This window comes from Pan troglodytes, chromosome 4 (genome assembly GCF_028858775.2).
Source record: "Pan troglodytes isolate AG18354 chromosome 4, NHGRI_mPanTro3-v2.0_pri, whole genome shotgun sequence".
Taxonomy (NCBI): domain Eukaryota; kingdom Metazoa; phylum Chordata; class Mammalia; order Primates; family Hominidae; genus Pan; species Pan troglodytes.
In genome coordinates, this window is record NC_072402.2 from 178,625,637 (window position 1) to 178,649,389 (window position 23,753).

Consider the following 23,753-nt stretch of genomic DNA (forward strand, 5'->3'; position numbering starts at 1 on the left):
CGTCTCCTCTCTCTTCCCTGCAGCTCCTGCTCCCGTTGCTGGTTCACGTCCCCATTTGTCTTGTTCATCAGCACTTGCTCTTCCTCCTGCTGTCTGCCTCCTGTTTCATGTGGGTGTTTGAAGGGGCATCCGTCTTCTGGTGTGATGTCTCTCCTCACTCTTCTCGTCTTGTTCCTTTGACCCACTTCCCTCTCTCGATCCTTGGTGTCTTACTCCCCTTTTCCTGTCCCCCTCCCTCTGTCTGGGTTGGAGACTGGGCTCTAGGTCCCTGGGCTGGAGAGTGGTCCACAGCAGGAAGACAAGGATGGATGTGTGGGGAGAGCAAAGGTGAAGGGGTAGGAAGGAGGGGGCTGATGTGTGACAGGGTCCTGTCATCCCCAGGAGAATATTGCAGAGACAGTTTCTTCTTCCATGTTGTGGTTTCTAGGAAAAAAAGTAAAGCCATTAGCTAAACACCCAGCAGAAAGGTCTGAAGTTAGAGAGCAGGAAAATGAGCCAGTGAGATGCAAGAATAAATTCAGTTGTATTTCATAAAACAATCATTATTCATTAATCACGTGGTTACTGAGAGCACAATAGATGCCAGGCACTGTTCCAGGAGCCAGGGATCCCACCATGAGCACCAGAGGTACCAGGGAACATGGGTCCTAGTTGGGAAAGCAGGAAAAAAGTGTCTTCATGGAGAGCATGGAGCCCACCTCCTGGCTTTGTGTGCTGTGGGAGCCAAGATGGGAAGGGGAGGGAGGAGGAAGGATTTCAACTGTAAATGGGTGCTGAAGGGAGGCCTTGCCAAGAAGGCGAGGAGGAGGTGAGGGAACAAGGCAGGGCCTGTCCGGGAAGAGCCTTCTGCACGGAGGTGAGAGCAAGGACCCAGGCCCTTGGATTGGCCTTGGCCTCGTCCTGCTGTGTGAGGGAATCCCGCAGGGAGGCCAGGGAGCCAGGAGTCCACAGAGCTCTGGGGAGAGCAGAAGGAAAGGAGGTCTGGGTGATGACGGATGGCCTGCGGATGAGGTCTTGCATTTCCTCTGGAAGTTGTTTGGCTTTATTTTTGCAGGGGTGGGTCCACCCCAGTGCTATGTGACAGTAGCCTGGGGTGGGGGACTAGAGAGGACTTAGGAGGCAAGTCCACTTGGGGATCAATGCCATCCTCTAGGGAGGCTGCAAAGATCATGTGGCCAGGCGGGGGCTGGCAGGGGTGAGTGAGGGTCAGGGGTGGATATGTGGGGTGGGTATGTTTTGGAAGAAGAGTCAGAAGGGGTTTCCAATGGTTGGGATGTGTGTGTGAGAGGAGAGGAGTCCAGAATAACCCGAGTGCTGTGACCTGGGCAGCTGGACAGACCTGTCTTTAACCAAGCTGGGAAGGAGGACAGGACAAGTGTTTCTCCAGGGCAGACCAACAGCTCTGTTTGGCCACTTCAGGCAGAACAGCCCCACTGGCCATCTGGGGGGATGCTGATTACACAGCGGGTGTAAGAATCTGAGTTCAACGAAGCCATCCTGGATAGGGAGACAAATGTCTTTAGTGACTCACATAGCATTGCACGAGTTACCTCTGCAGAACCTGTCCTGGAAGCCCCACAGAACCTCCCTCGTCAGAGGCTCACAGGTATACCACAATTATCTTCCTTCCGCGGAGGACACAGCTATGTCTGCAGGGTCACAGAGAGATGGACACGGCCCACAGTAACTGGCAGCAGGGCTGGGTCTTGGGCCCATGGCTTCAGATGCCGTTTCCGGTTTTCTGTCTATTTTCAGTTTTTGCAAAGAAATAGAGAGAGTCACTTGTTACATAAATGTGCTATAAGCATTTCTGAAGAAATATGGAAATGTAAACACGGAGTGAAAGGAAGAGAGAGATGGACAGAGAGAGAGAGAATCAGAAATAGAGACAATGCATGTCTTTGAAGGTGCAGGTGGCCTGTGCCTCTGAACACGGTAGTAGGGCTGGGCATCTGCAGACAGGAAGGGGAACTTCTGCTGTGAATTTCTGGGGGACCTGGTTTGTTTTGCTGGTTGGTTGGGCCTCGGGCCCCTATGACCAAGATGGTGTTTGAAGACTGTGAGAACAGCAGTTTGCTTCTATAGGAAACTCCCACCACATCATACGTAGGTGTTGTTGCTGGCAAGGACCCCTGGGCACATCTTCTAGGGCACAAGTCAGGACGTGCTCCGCTCTGTGGAACACAGCTCAAGTGGCTAAATCCAAGGCTCTGCACCTGGGCAGGCGCATAAGAGTTGAGGACATTACTCCAGCTCTTTGCATAAAGAACATGTCCTGTGGAATGGCCTCATTTTGTCTTTGCAGCGAGAAAAGTACCTGAATACACCTGCATGCAACTGTCCGGTATTTGAGCCTCTCACTCTTGTCTTTTGTAAACTGAAGACATGTGCTGGCAGTCACAGTCCTGCATGGGAAGGAAGCTAGCACTGGCCTCTGCTACGCTCAGGTCAGGAGAAAGCTCCCCCAAGTACAGGGGAAATCCTCTGCTTTCGGAACATGGAAACTGCAGCTGCATTTCACTTCATGGTATTGTTTTACTCAGCACGCAACTGAGTATCACAGTGGGACCATCTTAGAGACAGAGCAGAGAGCCAGCCAGACCAGGAGCTCCTGTTCTCAGGACACTCAGCCAGTGGAATAGAGCAGACGATTCAAAACCCACAGGGCCAGGTGCAGTGGCTCACTCCTGGAATCCCAGCACTTTGGGAGGCCAAGGTGGGAGGATTGCTTGAGATCAGGAGTTCAAGACCAGCCTGGGAAACATAAGGAGACCCCCATCGCCACAAAAAATTAAAAAATTAGCCGAGCACGATGGTGCGCACTTGTGGTCCCAGCTACTCGGGCGGCTGAGGTGGGAGGATTACTTGAGCCCGGGAGGTGCGACTTACAGTGAGCCTTGATTGCACCCCGCACCCCACCCTGGACCACCCTGTCTCAACAACAGGAAAAAAGCCCCACCGATAAGTAAGCATGCAGAGTATCAGGCAGTGATGAGAGCTGTGGAGTGAAAGCAAGCAGGGAAGGAGGGCAGCCTGGGGCGCTTTGCAGCAAAGTTCTCAATGAGCAGAAGACACGTGGGGGAGACCTGAAGGAGGGTGTAGACAAGTGGGGAAGATGCTCCGTGCAGAGGGAGCAGGAAAGGCCCTAAGGTCAGATGCATCTGGCTCGCTCCAGGAAGAAAATAATAATAAAAGGGCCTGGCAGATGAGACACCCAGAGTCAGGGGTGAGGGCAGACAGCTGTGGGAGGGGAAGTGGGGGGATCCTGGAAGGGCATTGGCCCTTGCTGGGAGTGCGTTGGGAGCCAGTGGCATATCCTGAGCACAAGACTGATACCATCTGGCTTAAGTTGCAGGCGATGCCTTCGCCCTCAGTCTGCTGGGTGAAGCCAGGGACCAATCAGGAGGCTGTACTGACCCCAGCTGCAGCCCTCAGCAGCACATGCATTGTGCCAAAGAGGTGCCACGTGCATGGGAAGGGATCGTCTGGTGGGGTCAGGTGGGGGCCCTTCGTGGCAAAAGTGGACTTGAGCTGAGCCCTTAAGGACATCAGCATTAATAAGATGAGAGGAGGGGACATGACTTTTGTAGGGCGTGCAGCTGAAAAATACTGCTTGGTTGTGTTCTGTCTGAGGTGTCAGCAAGACACACAGCTGTATATGTTCTGTAGGAAATTTGCAGTTGAAGCTGGGGCTGGGAGGGGCGTCTGGGATCCCACGACGGCTTTGGCATTACCGGGAGGCTGACGCGGAAAGATCAGCTGATGCAAGGCGTTCAAAACCCTGTCTGTACGAAAAATAAAAAATTAGCTAGGTGTGGTGGTGTGCGCCTGTAGTACCAGCCACTCAGGAGGCTGAGTGAGGAGGATCTCTTGAGTCAAAGAGCTCAAGACTGCGGTGAGCTGATCATGCCACTGTGCTCCAGTCTGGGAGACAGAGCGAGGCCCTGTCTCAAAAAAAAAAAAAAAAAATCAAAGGCTTTGGGTTTATCCGTCTATCTCCGATCTGCTGAGAAGAGGCGGGGCCTAGTGACAGGCAGCAACACTCAGAAAAATCACATTCAGTGTCCCAGCCACAGTACTCACATCCATTTTCCTTTTGGCCTCATAGTGATCCTGCAATAAAGGTACAGTGGTTATTAAAATGGACCCCCTTACAAAGGAGGAAACGGAGGCTCTGAGAAGCTGGCTGCACAGCCCATGTTTAGTAAATGCAGAACCAAGATTGACAAAGAGTCTTTGAATGTCAGTTCTGGAAACTTACCTTTAGATCAGGCTGTTCCTGGGGAAGATATCCTGAGAGGGGTTAGCCGCCTTATCTTGTAAAATTTCTCAGTTAGGAGCTTCCAGTTCCTTTTTCTCTGACTCTTGGCTCACCCAACAGCCTTCTTGTCTGAACTCTGAACAACTGGAGATGCTTTTGCTGAAGAGCGGCATTGGTGTCCTGTGAGATGCAGCTCTCGTTACAGGTGGACGCACGCTCTCCTGTGGTTAGTAAGTTCCTGACTTGTGAGTTGGTTAGTGTAAACGCAATTCCCCAACCCTAGAGGAAAATCAGCATTGCATTTCCGGACATGCTGAATTCCAGGGACAACCTCGGTGATGATTAGTGACTCAGGTCTAAAAACAGAATACACAGAGCTGAAGGGATGTGACTTCTGATGTGAGGTTGCAAAATACCCCACTCCTCTCTAGGGCGATTTCCTTCCACTCTCTGGAGGATCACTTGCCCTGGCAGGAGGCAATGGCCACGTGGCGAGGCACCTGCGAGGAGGGAACAAGGTGCCAACAGCCACGGGAGCGACCATGGAGTGGCGCCTCCCCAGCCAAGCCCTGAGAGCCCTGCACCTGGCCAACAGCTGAACCGGAGCCTCAGGAGAGGCCTCAGGCCGGAGGCACCCAGCTGAGCTTCACTGGATCCCTGGCCCACAGGAACCATGGGATAACAAATACGTGTTATTCTGTTTTAAGCTGCTCAGTGTTGGAGCTATTTGTTACAAAGCAGGAGGAAACTCATACAAAGTTAAGGGGGGAAAAGCGGGGAAGCACTGCAGTGCTGCGCTACTTACAGTGATGGTGCCTGACGGTGCAGGCCCGGATGGCTAAAGGGACAAACAAATCAGAAGGAGGCAAATGAGAAATAGAACATGAAGAGGGCTAAGGAAAACTGGGAACTCCTTGGAGGGCGAAGACAAGGCTCAGCCGGGTGAGAGCGTGACGCCAGTGATAACAGACTCGGAGTCGGAATACGGTGATGTTTTCCGCTTGTTGTTTATAATGATCTGTTCTGTTATTTGCCTTGGCTTCAGATATTCTACCGTCAAGGATGCTTTGTCTTTTTTAATATACATGATGTGATTTCCTGACTTGGCTTTGTCCATGTAAAATCAGATCATGTCTCTGGTGCCTCTCGATACTAAGGTGTTTAGGACAAATTGTTTGGCAGGACATGGTGGCTCACACCTGTAATCCCAGCACTTTGGGAGGCCACGTCAGGCGGATCGCTTGGGCTCAGGAGCTCGAGACCAGCTCGGGCAAGATGGCAACACCCCATCTCTAATAAAAATAGAAAAAAAAAGTTAGCCTGGCATGGTGGCAGGCACCTATGGGAGGCTGAGGTGACAGGATGGCTTGATCCCAGGAGGCGGCCTGGGATCCTGCCTAACACGGTGAAACACCGTCTCTACTAAAAATACAAAAAAATTAGCCGGGCGTGGTGGCGGGCGCCTGTAGTCCCAGCTCCTTGGGAGGCTGAGGCAGGAGAATGGCGTGAACCCTGGAGGGGGAGGTTGCAGTGAGCAGAGATCTCGCCACTGCACTCCAGCCTGGGCGACTGAGCAAGACTCCATCTCAAAAAAAAAAAAAAGACTCGGTGTCATATGGTACAGCCAAGACTTTGCCTGCTGAAGGGGGTTGTCCGAAGGTCTCTGACACATGAAACAACTCAGTTCTTCTCTTTGTGGTAAGGATACATACAGCACATAAACGCAGTCCAATTCTAGGAGCCAGGAGGGCCCCCACTGCTGTGTTAGGGAGATATGAAGGAGTGTCCCCTATTATGTCCCAAAGCTTCAGTTGTTGAGATCTAATGAGTTGCACACAACACAGCTGACTGAAGACATAGCAGCAGAGGTCTATAAAGAGATGTCAGTCAATGTAACACATCTTGTCCATATTCTCAGGTGACCAGGAGCAACAACCGAGCCATGGAGACGTGGGTGAACCAGTCCTACACAGATGGCTTCTTCCTCTTGGGCATCTTCTCCCACAGTACTGCTGACCTTGTCCTCTTCTCCGTGGTTATGGCGGTCTTCACAGTGGCCCTCTGTTGGAATGTCCTCCTCATCTTCCTCATCTACATGGACCCTCACCTTCACACCCCCATGTACTTCTTCCTCAGCCAGCTCTCCCTTATGGACCTCATGTTGGTCTGTACCAATGTGCCAAAGATGGCAGCCAACTTCCTGTCTGGCAGGAAGTCCATCTCCTTTGTGGGCTGTGGCATACAAATTGGCCTCTTTGTCTGTCTTGTGGGATCTGAGGGGCTCTTGCTGGGACTCATGGCTTACGACCGCTATGTGGCCATTAGCCACCCACTTCACTATCCCATCCTCATGAATCAGAAGGTCTGTCTCCAGATTACTGGGAGCTCCTGGGCCTTTGGGATAATCGATGGCTTGATCCAGATGGTGGTAGTAATGAATTTCCCCTACTGTGGCTTGAGGAAGGTGAACCATTTCTTCTGTGAGATGCTATCCTTGTTGAAGCTGGCCTGTGTAGACACATCCCTGTTTGAGAAGGTGATATTTGCTTGCTGTGTCTTCATGCTTCTCTTCCCATTCTCCATCATCGTGGCCTCCTATGCTCGCATTCTAGGGACTGTGCTGCAAATGCACTCTGCTCAGGCCTGGAAAAAGGCCCTGGCCACCTGCTCCTCCCACCTGACAGCTGTCACCCTCTTCTATGGGGCAGCCATGTTCATCTACCTGAGGCCTAGGCACTACCGGGCCCCCAGCCATGACAAGGTGGCCTCTATCTTCTACACGGTCCTTACTCCCATGCTCAACCCCCTCATTTACAGCTTGAGGAACAGGGAGGTGATGGGGGCACTGAGGAAGGGGCTGGACTGCTGCAGGATCGGCAGCCAGCACTGAACCCAGAGCATCCAGTGCCTGGCTCTGCCATCTCTTAGCTCCAGGGATGTCGGGTTAATAATTCTCTCATTTTCAGTCTTGGTTTCCTCGTGAATTATGATGATTGTTACACCCTCAGACTTGGAAGGTCTTTTTAAACACTACATCAGTTCATTCTTTCTTTCTTTCTTTCATTCGTTTGTTCTTTCTTTCGTTCTTTCTTTCTCTTCCTCTCTCTTTCTTTCTTTTTCTTTCAGGTCTTACTCTGTCACCCAGGCTAGAGTGCAGTGACACAATCTCGGCTCATAGCAGCCTTGATCTCCTGGGCTCAGGTGAGTCTCCAACTCAGCCTCCTGAGTAGCTGGGATTACAGGTGCGTGCCCCACACCTGACTAATTTTTTAGTAAGGGATCCACTATTGTTGTAGAGACAATGTTTTACTATGTTGCCCAGGCTGGTCTCAAACTCCTGGACTCAAGCAATCCACCTTCCAGGGTGCTGAGATTACAGGCGTGAGCCACCACGCACAGCCAACATCAGTACTTTTTATCTGATGAAGAAACAACTTTTCCTCCCAATCTTTTGTGTACTAATTATTTTATACTATACATTGAAAATGAATATAGGACATTGTAAATCAGCACTTTGCAGAAATAAGACATTGGGATTGCTGTCACTCATTATTTAAAATTGGAATTACTTCTACTAGAAGAAGACGTTGAGCTGAGCCTCCTAACTGTCCTTGCTAATGTTTTATTCTGTGCTTACTCTGTGGGAGACTTCGCTCTGTGATCTATGTGTAGACGTAGATCCCACCTGCATGATGTTTATATGATGTCTCACAACAGTTGTAGCCCAACCCTAGGGTCTTAAATGAACAACTTACAGATGACAGAAAATAAGCCTTTATAGTTCTCTTTAGAGAATGTGTACTCCTCACACTGGAAACTTCATAAAGACGTATTAAAAGCATACGAGTTGCCTTTGAGATGATGAGGGACAGGGTAGAGACATGCTTGCTTGTGTATTCAGTGGAAATCCCCCAAGCCTGCTGTCTCCTCACCACATCCTAGCAGTGTGTGCTGCTCTGTGTCAGCTCAGCTTCTGTAAGGAGAAAACTGGCTGAACTGCTTCCCCTTCGGGGAATGAAGACTGGAGCATGGCGACAGAATTTCATCTGCTATTTGAAAACCTATTTTCAGTATTTCAGTTTGAACTATTTGCAGGACTTGTATCCATCCTTCCAAGCTCTGTACCTGTCTTATTTGCAGTAAGATTCTCTTTTCATGGAAAAAAATTATCTCCATTGAAGGCGGAGAGAAAAGAGGCCAGAACTGGTCCTGAGGATTAGACTAAACCCCAGGGAGGTGTTTGCTGGGCTTCAGGCTTTGGAGAGGTGGAGGGAGGTGGCACCCAGGGCCTACCGTGGTTGACTTTAGATTGTCCACTCAGCTTAATTCTCACAGGAAACATTCTGTGGTGAAAATATTATGCCCATTTTACAGGAGAGGAAGCTAGGGCTCAAATCGGTAAGTCCCTGCCTCATCGTCCAGTTTTCCTCTTCACCTCCCCATGGGAAAGACTGGTTTGTCGGCGCAGCTGAGATGAGCAAACAACTTCGGAGGAGGCTTCTTCCCCTGGGGGTTTAATTGCCTGAAGAGGTGTCTCCAAGGACTGGTGAAAATAGAAGTAACTTTCCTTAGTCACGGGGCTGCAAGATTTTCCATTGTGTAGATGGATCTTAGTGTATTCTGTGACCACTTGCTGATATCACTTAGGTAATGCCCAAGCTACCAAATTAATTTAAGCTCTATAATATCAAACATCTTTCTGTGTATTCTCCTCATTTTCATCATATCTTTTTGCCTTGTACACATTTCTATTTGCCCCAAATTCTTCTCTTCCAGGAAGCATCCCTGATTAACCTCATGCCCACTCAGATTTCTCTAGGATTTTGCACTCTTCAACCCGTAAGTACCTTGAGTGTTTCAACCAGAACTCTTTATCTATAGCCACTGAACCCCTAGACTGGAAGAAAATTTAGAGCAAACTTAATCCAGCCCCCTTCCATGATGCAGAATTTTGGACTATAATCACCCAAGCAAAAGTTTAACCAGCCTTTGCCTTATCTAGTCCCATGATGGGGAAATTCCTATTTCATTTTAATTGCATTTCATTGGCATAGGCTTGATGTCCTTAATTCATTTCCCGCACAAGGACCAGGGAATTCCACTGAAAATTATCTACCGAACACCACTAGCACCCAGAAATGTGGTAAGTTCCATGTCACAAAAAGGTTCCACAGGGTCCTCTCATGTCCAGGCACACACTTCAGTTCACTAATCAATGCTCCTTACGAAACAAGAGTTGCATAACTAGTCTCAGTGTGAGCAACTGCAAACTTAGAGATGAGCAATTGTTAGAGATTTGTAAGAAAATAATATAGAGAGGAAATACGTGGGGGGGGGGGGGGCAGGTGCGGTGGCTCACATCTGTAATCCAAGCACTTTGGGAGGCCAAGGTGGGAGGATTTCTTGAGCTCAGCAGGTGGAGACCAACCTGGGCAACATGGTGAAACCCCATCTCTACAAAAAGTACGAAAATCAGCCAGGCGTGGTTACTTGGGAGGCTGAGTTCCTTGGGAGGCTGAGGCGGGAGGATTGCTTGAGCCCGGCAGTTGGAGACCAACCTGGGCAACATGGTGAAACCCCATCTCTACAAAAAATACGAAAATCAGCCAGGCGTGGTTACTTGGGAGGCTGAGTTCCTTGGGAGGCTGAAGCGGAAGGATTGCTTGAGCTTAGGAGGCTGAGGCTGCAATGATCATGCCACTGCGCTGCAGCCTGGGCCACAGAGCAGAAGCCTGTCTCGAAAATAAATAAGTAAATAAACAAAAAATAAAAAGAAAACACGTGAAAGCACAGGAGAGTAAAAGAAGCAAGAATCTTGCCAGGGGACGTGGGAGTTTTTGTTACTTGCTTCACTTTTGTGTATGCCTGACATTTTTTATAATTAACAGTTTAAAATGCTCAAGGCCAGTTTTTTTTTTGCCAACTACCTTACCAAATCCTTTCCCATCAAGTTGTCTGTTCATTTTATTGGGTGATTTTGGGGCATAGATGTGACAAATATTCATTGCAATCAGTTAGGTCAATGTTTTGTGTGTGTGTGAATATAAAAAATTGCTTGAAGCCAGGCATGGTGGCTCATTCCTATAATCCCAGCTGATAATGGGGAGGCCAAGGTGGGAGGATCACTTGAGCCCGGGAGTCTGACGCTGCAGTGTCACTGCACCCCAGCCAGGGCAACTCAGAGAGATCCTATCTCTACAGATTAGAAATGTTCCATTTCAGCTGGACAGGGTTTCTCATGACTGTAATCCCAGCACTTTGGGAGGCCAAGGCAGGAGGATCACTTGAGCCCAGGAGTTTGAGACCAGCCTGGGCAACATAGCGAAACCCCATCTCTAGAACAATTAAAAATAAAACATGAATTTTAAATTTAAAAATTGCTCTACATCTCCATTTGGAAAGACTGCGTATGTGTTTGTGTCACGTATAAAAGCTAAGCTGGCATCTCCATAACCACGGGGCTCAGATCTGTCCTGATCACGTTGAGCCCCATAGCCTGACCCTGGAGGAATGAGTATCTGCTGTTGTGAATGAGGCCAGCACCCTTCCCCACCCAGGAAAACCAACGGCCACAGGAGGGCAGCAGAGAGCCACGATCCCAACCAGAGGAGAAAGCACAGCCAGCATGGGGCAGGTGCAGGTGCTTATGTTTGTTTATTGCTTTGTTTTCTTTTTTATTTAAGTGACCTGTGCCATCGTATTGGGCTGAAATAGCCAGGGATGTGGCCATACAGACAGATCTAGTGTAGGTGAAAAAGAGAGCGGAGTGGGGTCCGGACTATTCCAGCCTCCCTCCTGCTGCCCTTGGCAAGGCTGCCAGCCTCTCTGTGCCTCGGTGTCCTCATCTGTCACATGGGGATAATAACAGTATGGACTGCAGGGGGCTGGCAACAGTAAAGAGAGTGAGGTGCGTGGCGGCAGCACAGGTCGGCCCAGGAGGACCCCGTGGGAACTCCTACTGACTGCGGAGATCAGCAGAGGCCCCGCTGAGGACAGCCTGGGGGAGGTGCAGGGAAGGGGCTCATGGGAGGGTGGTGGGGAACACCTGCAGGCAGAGGTTAGGTGTGATTGTGGGGACCTCAAAAGCCACACCCAGAGCCAGGGGGTGCTGCAGGGCAGGGGCTGCAGTGGGGAAGTGCCCATGGCCCCAGGTCCCTGTGGGCGAGGCCCTCCTCTCTAATCCACAGCCATCCCCAGGCCCAACTTTCAGAGGTGTGGGAGGTCTGCCTGTCTCCCGAAGATCCACTGTGGTCACTGACAGACTGGGACGTACATGAGGGTGACCCAGGCAGGCAGGTCTGGGCCTCCCTGGAGCTGGCAACCGTGCTCCCATCATCCCTGTCCCAGGGCCTGTGTGGTCCTGAGCTGACACCCGAGGGTGACACCCCACACTCCACACATGGCAGAGTGAAATAATAGCACCCTGGCCATGGTAGCGCACGCTCACAGCCCCTCCAGCACAGAAATGCAGGGAGCAGGGGGCAGCGTCGGGGGTGGCCAAGGCTTTGGCCTGTGGCAGGCCCTGAGCTCAGAAGGATGCAGGGGCTTTGCCCAAACCCACACTAGGTGCAGGGCCGGGGAGGCTGTTTCAGAAGGCAAAGGAAGGGCCCCGGGCGGTGAGGGGAGAGGCTGGTTCCGAAAGTGTGGGCGACGCAGCCAGAGTCTGATGACTGAAGAGTGAGCAGGGGCTGGGGCTTCCTAGGAGGCAGTGAGGAGAGGCAGCCCAGACCCAGTGAGATCACACCTAGGATGTCCCCAAGAAACCCCCAGGGCTGGGGCCAGGTCGTGCATCGTCATTGGGGGTGGGGCCAGGACGAGCATCGTCATTGGGGGTGGGGCCAGGACGAGCATCGTCATTGGGGGTGGGGCCAGGACGAGCATCGTCATTGGGGATGGGCAGCCATGTGGATGAGCCGAGAGATTCCAGTGGGGAAAAAGGAGACGAGGCCGAGATTGATGATCTAGAGGCGCCCGCAGCCTCACAGACCCAGGTGCCCTGGCAAGCACAGCCCTGCTCACACAGCAGACATGGGGGTGGGGATGACTGAGTGTATGCATAGCAGGGAACAGATAAATGAGCCTAAAGGCATGGATAAGTTTAAAGGCTAAAGAAGGGCCTTGTGCAGACCAATCCTGAGCGGAAATGAATGCAGGAGTCCAGTTGGCCCCTGCTGAGAGGGGAAAACCGGTGTCTTAAACTCAGGACCTAGAGTCAGGAGGAAAGAGGTTCCAGATAGGACCCAGATTAGGAACCTCCTCACCCACTCCTCCCTCCAGAGACTACAGCAGAAGGGGAGGCCCACAGGCAGCACAGCCTTCAACTCCTGGTTTCCCCAGAAGACACTGTGGGCATTTGTCCAACTGACCTCAGAGGCCCCCTCCAGGACACTGTGACAGTTTATACCAATCTGCACTTTTGCTCCTTGAGCTCTTATCTTTGGGGCAGCTCAAATGATGACAATGGCTTTTCTGGCCAACTTACCCAGACTCTGTCCTGAGACGAGTAAGCAGGGCCCAGTCTTCCCAAGGCCCTCCCTGTCTTCTGGGACACGATGTGGGTCCTTCTGAGACAGTGGCCAGCTTTGCCCCAGCCCAGAGCAGCTGAGCCAGCGGTGGAATGACTCTGATGACAGACAGCTGTGAGCTCCTGCTGTGCCCCAGGCCCAAGGCTCTAGAGGGTCAAAGAGGTAGGAAGAAGAGCTATGCCAGGGGGGATGCCGGGAGGCGTTTGGGGGTGAGTGCCCCATCTCTGTCACATGGGCCACCTTCTCCACCTGTAAGAAGGACATCCCAGAAAACTGGCTCTTTATCTTGGCTTTCACTCACTCTGCTGAAGGGCAGGATATTCAGCAGAAATCTTAGAAACAGGGCGAAACTCAGTGACAGGAAAGCTGAGAGTTTAGAGCCAGCAGGAACCTTAGAGATCATCTCATTCACCCTCTCATCTTGTTGATGTGAAAACAGGCTCAGAGATGGGAGTGGCTGGCCTGTGGTCACAGAGTGGGTCCCCAAACTGTGCCCAGGGCCTGGGTATGCATCACTTCCAGAAATGTGTAACACTGGAAATGAGTCCGAATGGCTTTCCAAAGCGGCAAAGGCAGCGCCAACCCGGTTTCTCCTCCTGGACGCATTGGAACAACCAGCCAAGCAGCCCCAGAAGATCACTTCCTCCTACCTCTAGCCTAAAGGTGACACTTTTGAAACCCCCCGTAGCCTCCCTTGCAGCTTGGACCCTGCCGTTCTGTTCACCTGGAGATCTCAGGCCTGAAAGGTCTTACTGTGGTGGAATCATGTTTCCCTCAAAATCCGTCTTAGCACTGCAACCCTCTTTCCCTCAGAATGTGACTGTATTGGACATAGGGCTTTTAAAGAGGTGGTCACACTAAAATGAGGTCACTAGGGTGGACCCCAATCCAATCTGACAGGTGTCCTTATAAGAGGAGGAAATGTGGACACACAGGGCCATCACGGGTACATGTGCACAGATGAAAGACCATGTGCGGACACATGTTTGGGGTGTGTGTGTGTCTGTGTGTGTGTGTGTGTGTGTGTTTGGAACAGGGTCTTGCTCTGTTGTCCTGGCAGCAGTACAGCAGTGACATCTCTGCTTACTCCAGCCTCAAACTCCCAGGCTCAACCCATACTCCCACCTTAGCCTCCTGAGTAGCTAAAGAAACTTCAGGTGTGTGCCACCACTCCTGGCTAATTTTGGGATTTTCTGTAGAGATGATGTCCCAATATGTTGCCCAGACTGGCCTTGAACTCATCGGTTCAAATAACCCATCTGCCTCAGCCTCCCAAAGTGATGGAATTACAGGTGTCAGCCACCACGGGAGGCCAGTTCCTCTGTTTTTTGTTTTGGGGGATTTTTTGGATGTTTGTTTTCTGTTTCTTTGTTTTTAATGGAAGAGATATTTAAGAGACACCTCACAAGGGAAGATTAAAAAAATGAGTCATACACATGAAAAAGTGCTTATCGTCTTTCCTCATCAGCTAAATGCAAACTTAAACCATGAGGAAATACTACATACCCAGAAGAATGGCTAGAAGTTAAAAAATAATCATCATAATAGGTGAAAAGTACCAAATGCGGCCAAGGAGGTAGCCTCATAACGCTTTCACATGGTTGATGGGAGGAAAATAACCTAAATGTCCAACAGCAGTGGCTGCTTGGATAATCGAGAGCTCTACCAAAGAGTGGAACAATAAAAATGGTGTTGTAGGCTACTTCCTCTTTCATTCCACTCCAGTTTCTCCAGACACACAAGCTCCAGCTCCACTCACGAACGCATGGCCTCATATTCCCCAAGCAGCTTCTTCTGAAAGTCTCTTCTCTTAGAAAACGCCGCCAGCGCGCCCCTGCTGTTCCACCCCCAGGCCCACTGTCAGCCCCAGACAGCTCGACTGCTTCACGTCTCTCTGAGGTCGCCACCACACCTGCTCTCAGGACTCCCATGCCCGCTGACGCCACCACATCGGGCATGAAAACTTCCTTTTCTTGCTTCTCTCTCTCTCTCTCTCCCTTTTTCTTTCCTTTCTCTCTTTCGAGACTGAGTCTTGCTGTGTCTCCCAGGCTGGAGTGCAGTGGCGCAATCATAGCTTACTGCAGCCTCGACCTCCTGGGCTCCAGCCGTCCATCCATCTCAGCCTTCCAAGTGCTGAAACGTGCTTTTCTTGTGTGCTCATGCCCATTAGCCAAGCTGGAAGGGACGCATGGAGGAAGCTCAGAATTACCATGAGAAATAAAATGCGGCCTTGTGTGGCGGTTCATCATGGTGAGCCAGGAGACTCACGTAAGTTTCCGTAGTGTAGTGGTTATCACGTTCGCCTAACACGCGAAAGGTCCCCGGTTCGAAACCGGGCGGAAACAGAATCTTATGCTTTTCATTTCATTACTTCAAATTTATTATGCAAGAAAATTAACCTGGAACACCCCACCACTATCTCCACCTGGTTACGGAGGAAAGGCCATCAAGGGTATTTATACCGTGGCCTTTCCTCAACGGTTGAGGCACCTGGGAAGAACTGAACCCACCTCACTTGCCGTGGACAGCGGCGCCGACGAACTTCGCACAAAGCCCGTCCACTGGACGGCTGCGCGCTGCCAAGTGGAATCCAGATCCCGAGCATGCGTGGGGCCCAAGGCGAGTTCCAATGAATCCTCCTTTTGCAACCCATGGGGGGACAAAATGGAGAAATCACAACAAGTTGGCAGAGGTGGGATTCGAACCCATGCCTCCGAAGACACCGGCGCCTTAATCCGGAGCCTTAGACCGCTCGGCCCTGCCATCTTTCTCCTGGCCGTATACTTACATATTTCCTTTCTTTATACAACATCGCTAGGGTTCCCGGGCCAACAAGGCATTGGGGCGAATCCACAGGGCATTGCAGAACCACCGCCTTGCGGTACGATTCGCTGGGCCAGAGGCACCGGCTGGGAAACCGCTCCACCAGCGCCCTGGCGGAGAAGATTCGCGAAGCGCAGGCCTCGGGATCTGCTTTGGGGGGTCACTCAAAGTCACCCACATAGGCCCTCTTTGGGGAGCCGGCGTGAGTGCTGGGGAAGCCTTCTACACTCTCACTTTAAAGAAAGATAAAAATAAACAAACCAGGGCCGGCCAAGCGCGGTGGCTCAGGCCTGTAATCCCAGCACTTTGGGAGGCCGAGGCGGGCGGATCACGAGGTCAGGAGATCCGAGACCAGCCTGGCTAACACGGTGAAACCCCGTCTCTACTAAAAATACAAAAAATTAGCCGGGCGTGGTGGCGGGCGCCTGTAGTCGCAGCTACTCGGGAGGCTGAGGCAGGAGAATGGCGTGAACCCGGGAGGCGGAGCTTGCAGTGAGCCGAGATCGCACCACTGCACTCCAGCCTGGGCGACAGAGCGAGACTCCGTCTCAAAAAAAAAAAAAAAAAAAAAAAAAAGGAATGAAGTCCGGACATATGCTACAACATGGATGAACCTTTAATCTTACGCAGACTGAAGTAAGCCAGACACAAAACAGCAAATATGGTGTGATTCCACTTATGAGGAATAGTGTGGTCAGATTCACAGGGACAGAAGAGCAGGAGTTACTGGGGCTGGGTGAGGAAGGAACAGGGAGTTGTTGTTTAATGACTATACTGTTTCTATATGGGATGATTAAAACATTGAGGCTAGTGGTGATGATTACATAAGAATGTGAATGTACTTAATGCTATTGACATGTACTTTTCAAACTGTTGAAATGGCAATTTTATGTTGTGTATATTTTATTACAATTCCTAAAAAGAGAAAAAAATCCATTTAGAAAATGGGCAAAAATATGAAGAGACATTATATAGAAAGGGAAATGAAGGTACCAAATAAGTACATAAGGTGTCCAACAGCACTAGCCATTCAGGAAATGCAAATTAAGACGAAAGGGAGCTATCACTATATACCTATTGGAACAGCTAAAATTAAAAAACGGCCAGGCGTAGTTGTGCAAGCTGTGATCTCAGCCATCCCAGAAGCTGAGGCGGGAGGATCACTTGAGCCTGGGAGTTCAAGAGCAGCCTGGGAAGCACAGTGAGACCCTCCCCTTCCCCCTGCCCGGGCAGTCCCCCTACTCCCCGCCTCTACTGCCCCCTGCCGGTGTCTCAAAAAATGAGATAACATCAATGCCAGCAAGAGCGCAAAGAAACCAAATCTCATAGAAGGCTCGTAGAAATGTGAAAAGATACAGCCACTCTGAAAATAGATTGGTCATTTCTTCAGAAACTAAAAATGCACTGAGCATATGACCTAGAAATTGCATTCAACCGTTTATCTCAGAGAAAAGCAATATAATAGCCAAACTGAAAACAATGCAAATTTTCAACTGGTGGATGATTAAACAAACTGTGGAATATTTATAGCTTGAAACGCTACTCATCAATAAAAATAAATGAATTACTGTATTGATACAATTAGAGTGGATCTCAAGGGAATTATGCTAAATGAAAAAAGCCAGTTGCTAGAGGCCACGTGCTGTATTATTACATTTGTATAACATTCTTGACATAACAAATTTTTAGAGACATTAAACAGATTCGTGGCTGTCAGGAGTTAGGAACTGGAGGACAAGGGACGCTGTAGGGGTGTGTGTGGCTCTAAGAGTGTAGTGCTGGCTGTGATAATGGAACAGTTCTGTATCTTGATTGCGGTGATAGTCACAGGGAGCTACACATGTGATAAAATTGCTGTGTAGAGAAACACACACACACACGCACACACACACACGAATCCATGTATAACTGGAGGGGTCCCAGTAAGCTCTGTGGATTGTACCAATGCCCTTTTCCTGGTTTTGTTACCGTGCTACAATTATGCAAGATGTCATCACTGGGAAAGACCAGTGCCTGAGACCTCCCTTTAGTTTTAGTTTTCTTTGCCACTTTCTGTGAAACTATAATTGTTTCAAAATGAAAAATTGGTTTGCTTTAGGTTTTATGTTTTCCTTTTTCTTTCTTTCTTCTTCTTCTTTTTTTTTTTTTTTGAATAGACCTGGGGTTTTGCCACATTGCCCAGGCTAGTCTCAAACTCCGGAGCTCAAGCAATGTGCCCACCTGCGCCTTCCACTGTGCTGGGATTACAGGCGGGAGCTACCGTGCCTGGCGTGGTTTTTTCCCTTTCTTTCTTTCTTTTTTTTAAGATGCCAGATTCTAAATTGGCACGCGAGGGCAGTTCCTCGTTTTTGGTTTTTGGGGATTTTTTGGTTGTTTGTTTTTTGTTTCTTTGTTTTTAATGGAAGAGATATTTAAGAGACACCTCACAAGGGAAGATTAAAAAAATGAGTCATACACATGAAAAAGTGCTTATCGTCTTTCCTCATCAGCTAAATGCAAACTTAAACCATGAGGAAATACTACATACCCAGAAGAATGGCTAGAAGTTAAAAAATAATCATCGTAATAGGTGAAAAGTACCAAATGCGGCCAGGGAGGTAGCCTCATAACGCTTTCACATGGTTGATGGGAGGAAAATAACCTAAATGTCCAACAGCAGTGGCTGCTTGGATAATCGAGAGCTCTACCAAACCATGGAACAATAAAAATGGTGTTGTAGGCTACTTCCTCTTTCATTCCACTCCAGTTTCTCCAGACACACAAGCTCCAGCTCCACTCACGAACGCATGGCCTCATATTCCCCAAGCAGCTTCTTCTGAAAGTCTCTTCTCTTAGAAAACGCCGCCAGCGCGCCCCTGCTGTTCCACCCCCAGGCCCACTGTCAGCCCCAGACAGCTCGACTGCTTCACGTCTCTCTGAGGTCGCCACCACACCTGCTCTCAGGACTCCCATGCCCGCTGACGCCACCACATCGGGCATGAAAACTTCCTTTTCTTGCTTCTCTCTCTCTCTCTCTCCCTTTTTCTTTCCTTTCTCTCTTTCGAGACTGAGTCTTGCTGTGTCTCCCAGGCTGGAGTGCAGTGGCGCAATCATAGCTTACTGCAGCCTCGACCTCCTGGGCTCCAGCCGTCCATCCATCTCAGCCTTCCAAGTGCTGAAACGTGCTTTTCTTGTGTGCTCATGCCCATTAGCCAAGCTGGAAGGGACGCATGGAGGAAGCTCAGAATTACCATGAGAAATAAAATGCGGCCTTGTGTGGCGGCTCATCGTGGTGGGCCAGGAGACTCACGTAAGTTTCCGTAGTGTAGTGGTTATCACGTTCGCCTAACACGCGAAAGGTCCCCGGTTCGAAACCGGGCGGAAACAGAATCTTATGCTTTTCATCTCATTACTTCAAATTTATTACAAGAAAACTAGCCTGGAACACCCCACCACTATCTCCACCTGGTTACGGAGGAAAGGCCATCAAGGGTATTTATACCGTGGCCTTTCCTCAACGGTTGAGGCATCTGGGAAGAACTGAACCCACCTCACTTGCCGTGGACAGCGGCGCCGACGAACTTCGCACGAAGCCCGTCCACTGGACGGCTGCGCGCTGCCAAGTGGAATCCAGATCCCGAGCATGCGTGGGGCCCAAGGCGAGTTCCAATGAATCCTCCCCCCGCCTCCTGCTCGGCCCCTGCAGGCCCCGCACCCGCCTTTCCCCTGCAGCCCCGTGCGCCCTCGCGCCGCCTCTTCCACATCTCCCTGGGCGGAGGCCCCTCTCCATCGCGCAGTGCCGTCCACCGTTGTCCGCCTGTGTGGCCTCGGTCTTCCCTTGTTCCTCACCCCCACCCTTCCCCTCTGGGGAGCGGGATCGGTGCGTTTTGTTTCCTTCGTGCTATGTCCCCTGGGCCTGGAACTGAGCTGCCTTGGCACAGCTGTAGATTCCGTGAGTGTTTCTTCAGTCTTACCCAGCGCTAGTGCGTGTGTTAATTGCTCTAACCCTGGTCACCCCCCCTTTAGAAAGGCGCTGCTCTCACCCCATTCTACAGACGAGGAACCGCCCCTCCCGGGGTTGTGTAACTCCCACCTTGACAGCCAGCGCAGGAGCTGACCCGCCCAGGCCGCCCCTGCAGAGGGCCAGCACACTCAACACCGCGACCCTCCTGCGGCCCCGAGCGCTCGTCCACAGCAGCTTTTCTCTCCTAGATTTAAAAAGACAGCTGTGGAAAATAAAAGCCAGTGCCCCCATCTCCTCAAGGACCAGGAGTTTGCACATTACACACAAAACACAGCAGCACACATTGGCGCCTCCTGCAGACGCGCATTACTGGGTGGACGTGCCGGTGTTGAGTGTTGGCCATAAACGATCCTATGACGGATCCTCATTTCGTTTCTGTAACATGCACTTTTCGTTTTTTAAACTCATCTATTGGCAAGGTCTCCATTCCGGCAGTTTTGGATTGGATGACTTCCATCACGCCCCTCCCAGCTTCAGTCTCGCGGTGGTCGCTCATCTTCATTTACTTGGCATCTCCATAAATTTACTCACATCTTGATTATTTATACAACTACTTTAGCTTAATTACAAGCAACACTAGCAAGAACTTCAAGTTTCAAGGTGCAAGTTACCTGCCCGCCAAGGCTGCATTAAAGCCTTATGTGAACATTAATTATGCTCTGGGTCACAGGAATCATTTTTGCACACTGCAACTGTCACCTGAGCTGATCCCTGGGAAACACTAACTGCCTCGCTGCTGTGTTTGGGGGTTTGCTTTATGTTTTAGCATTCCATAACAGCTTTATTGGGGCACAGTTCAATACAATAAAATCCACTCATTGTAAGTTTACAGCTCAATGATTTTTAGTCACCGCATAGGATTCTGCAACCATCACCACAATCCAGTCTTAAAACAGTTCCGTTACCACAAAGATTTCCAACATGCCCATCTGCAGCCAGTCCTGGCTCTCGGCCTCAGTGGTACAGAAGAAGTGACCTGCTTTCTCTCTGTTTTCATCTGCCTTTTCTGGAAATGTCATATAAATAAATGGTGGTAGTGGAATTGCTAGTTTCAAGTTTCACTTTCTATACCAAAAAGTTAAACATAGGGTTACTATACAATCCATCAATTCCACTCCTAGATATATATAAAAGTGAGTTGAAAACCTTGGTTCACATAAAAAATGTACACAAAATATATATGGTATCATTTTTCATTATAGCGAAAAAGTGGAAACAAAGGCTAGGCAAGGTGTCCCATGCCTGCAATCCCAACACTTTGGGAGGCCAAGGTGGGTGGACCGCTTGAGGCCAGGAGTTCCAGACCAGCCTGGGCAACATAGGGACCAAGTCTCTACAAAAAATACAAAAATTAGCCAGGTGTGGTGGTGTGCACCTATGGTCCCAGCTGCTTGTGAGGCTGAGGTGGAAGGATCCCTTGAACCAAGGAGGTGGAGATTGTAGTGAGCTATGATGGCACCTCTGTACTCCAGCCTGAGTGACAAGAGTGAGAATCTCTCTCAAAAAAAAAAAAAAAAAAAAAAATTTGGAAACAACATAAATGTTCATTCTTTGATGAATGGATAAACAAAACACGGCATATTCATCTAATGCAAAGATGTATTAATTTACTTATTTGTTTATTTATTTGGAGACAGGGATTCACTCTGTCATCCAGTAGCATCCAGTAGCAGCGCCCTGGTGTGATTACAGCTCACTGCAGCCTTGATGCCCAGCTAACTTTTTTTTTTTTTTTTTGTAGAGACGTGGTCTTGCTATGTTGCACTGGCTGGTTTCCAACTCCTGGCCTCAAACAATCCTCCTGCCTCAGCCTACCAAAACGCTACGATTACAGGGGTGAGCCACCATGCCTGGCCTATTTGAAATTTTTAATTAAAAAGCAAAAAATGAACAAAAAGAATTTGGGCCCACATATATGCAGTTATTTGATTTTCACCAAAGGCACCAAAGCAATTCAATGTGGAAATAGCGTCTTTGCAACAAATGGGTTCAGGAACAACTGGATATCCATAGGGGAAAGAAATTAACCTTAATTCCAACTTCATACCATAACAGAAAAATTATATGAAACAGAATTTACACTTAAACATACAAGCTGAAATTTAGAAGTTTCCAGAATTTAAAAAAACATAGGAGAGTCTTTTTTTTTTTTTTCCCCTTGGAACAGGGTCTTGCTCTGTTACCCAGACTGGAGTGCAGCAGCGAGATCTCTGCTCACTGCAGCCTCCATCTGTCAGGCTCAATCAATACTCTCACCTCAGCCTCCCGAGTACCTACAGAAACCGCAAGTGAACGCCACCACTCCCAGCTAATTTTTGGATGTTCTGTAGAGATGATGTCCCAGTGTTGCCCAGACTGGTCTCAACTTATGAGCTCAAACAATTCGCACACCTCGCCCTCCCAGAGTTCTGGAATTACAGGTGTGAGCCACCACGCCAGACCAGTTCTTTGTTTTTTGTTTCTTGGGGTTTTCTGTTTGTTTATGTGTTTTTTTCTTTGCTCGTTTTTAACGGACAAGATATTTAAAGAGACACTTCACACAGTAAGATAAACACATGAGCCATAAACCCATGAAAGGGTGCCCATCTTTTCTTATCAGCTGAATGCAAACTTAAACCATAAGGAATACTACATACCCATAAATGGCTAGAAGTTAAAAAAGTAATAATCAATGAAAAGTGCCAAATGTTGCCAAGGGTGTAGCCTTCATAAGGCTTGCACATTGTTGATGGGAGGAAATTACCCTAAATGTCCGACAGCAGTGGCTGCTAGGAAAATCTAGAGTTCTACCAAACAATGGAACAATAACAATGGTGTTTTAGGCTACTTCCTCTTTCATTCCACTCCAATTTCTCTAGACCCACGAACTTCAGCTCTACTCACGAACGCATGTCCTCATATTCCCCAAGCAGCTTCTTCTAAATGTCTCTTCTCTTTGAAAATGGTGCCAGCGCGCCCCTGCTGTTCAACCCCCATGCCCACTGTTGCTGCCACATCCTCTCTCAAGACTCCCGTGTCCACTTATGCCACCACATTGCACATGAAAACTTCCTTTTCTTGTTTCTTTCTTTTCTCTCTTTCGAGACAAGATCTTGCTCTGTCGCCCAGGCTGGAGTGCAGTGCTGCAATCATAGCTCAGTGCAGTCTGGACCTCCCGGGCTCCAGCCGTCCTCCCGCCTCAGCCTTCCAGGTGCTGAAACGTCCTTTTTTTGTGTGTTCATGCTCATTAACAAAGCTTAAAGGGACGCATGGAGGAAGCTCTGAATTATGAGAAATAAAATACGGCCCTGCGTGGTGGCTCATTGTGATGGCACAGGAATCCCATGCAGGTTTCCGTAGTGTAGTGGTTATCACGTTCGCCTCACACGCGAAAGGTCCCCGGTTCGAAACCGGGCGGAAACACCTCCTCCTGCTTTTTACCTTATTACCTCAGATTTGTTACGCTGAGGACTTGCCTACAACACTCCACCGCTATCTCCACCTGGTTAAGGAAAAAAGGCTATCAAGGGTATTTATACCTTTGCCTTTCCGCCTCAACCATTGGAACCTGGGACAAACTGAACCCACTTCACTTGCTGTGGACACCAGCGCCGACGAACTTCGCACAAAGCCCGTCCACTGGACAGCTGCGCGCTGCCAAATGGAATCCAGATCCCGAGCAAGGGTGCGGCCCAGGGAGAGTTCCAACGAACTGGGGGACAAAATGGGCAAACCACAACAACCTGGCAGCGGTGGGATTCGAACCCACGCCTCCGAAGAGACTGGAGCCTTAATCCAGCGCCTTAGACCGCTCGGCCACGCTACCTTCTTCCGGGGGTTCACCTGCATCTTTTCCTTCCTTATAAAACATCCCCAGGGTTCCCGGGCCAACAAGGCGTTGGGGCGAATCCACAGGGCATCGCAGAACCACCGCCTTCCAGCAGGATTCGCAGGCCAGAGGCACCGGCTGGGAAACCGCTCCACCAGCGCCCTGGCAGAGAAGGTTCCCGAAGCGCAGGCCTCGGAATTTGCTTTGGGGGCCACTCAGAAAGTCACCCACATTGGCCCTCTTTGGGGAGGCGGCGTGAGAGGAGGGGAAGCCTTCTGCATTCTTTACTTTAAAGAAAGATAAAAAAATAAACCAGGGCAGACCCCGTCAGTT

General features: G+C 49.7%; 1 protein-coding gene and 4 non-coding genes across 5 annotated transcripts; 4 read left to right on the forward strand and 1 right to left on the reverse strand.

Annotated features, from left to right (window-relative positions):
• The first annotated feature begins 6,203 nt into the window (after positions 1-6,203).
• On the forward strand, positions 6,204-7,151 carry OR2V2 (olfactory receptor family 2 subfamily V member 2). Its single transcript, XM_016953415.2, has one exon. It carries the CDS (start codon positions 6,204-6,206, stop codon positions 7,149-7,151), a length of 948 nt encoding a protein of 315 aa, XP_016808904.2.
• Positions 7,152-15,058: 7,907 nt separating this feature from the next.
• TRNAV-AAC (transfer RNA valine (anticodon AAC)) lies at positions 15,059-15,131 on the forward strand. Its single transcript has one exon. It is a non-coding gene; the product is annotated as a tRNA-Val (tRNA).
• A 3,771-nt stretch (positions 15,132-18,902) lies between these two features.
• Positions 18,903-18,975, forward strand: TRNAV-AAC (transfer RNA valine (anticodon AAC)). The gene has a single exon. It is a non-coding gene; the product is annotated as a tRNA-Val (tRNA).
• Positions 18,976-22,941: 3,966 nt separating this feature from the next.
• On the forward strand, positions 22,942-23,014 carry TRNAV-CAC (transfer RNA valine (anticodon CAC)). The gene has a single exon. It is a non-coding gene; the product is annotated as a tRNA-Val (tRNA).
• Positions 23,015-23,335: 321 nt separating this feature from the next.
• Positions 23,336-23,417, reverse strand: TRNAL-AAG (transfer RNA leucine (anticodon AAG)). The gene has a single exon. It is a non-coding gene; the product is annotated as a tRNA-Leu (tRNA).
• Between the last annotated feature and the right edge of the window lie 336 nt (positions 23,418-23,753).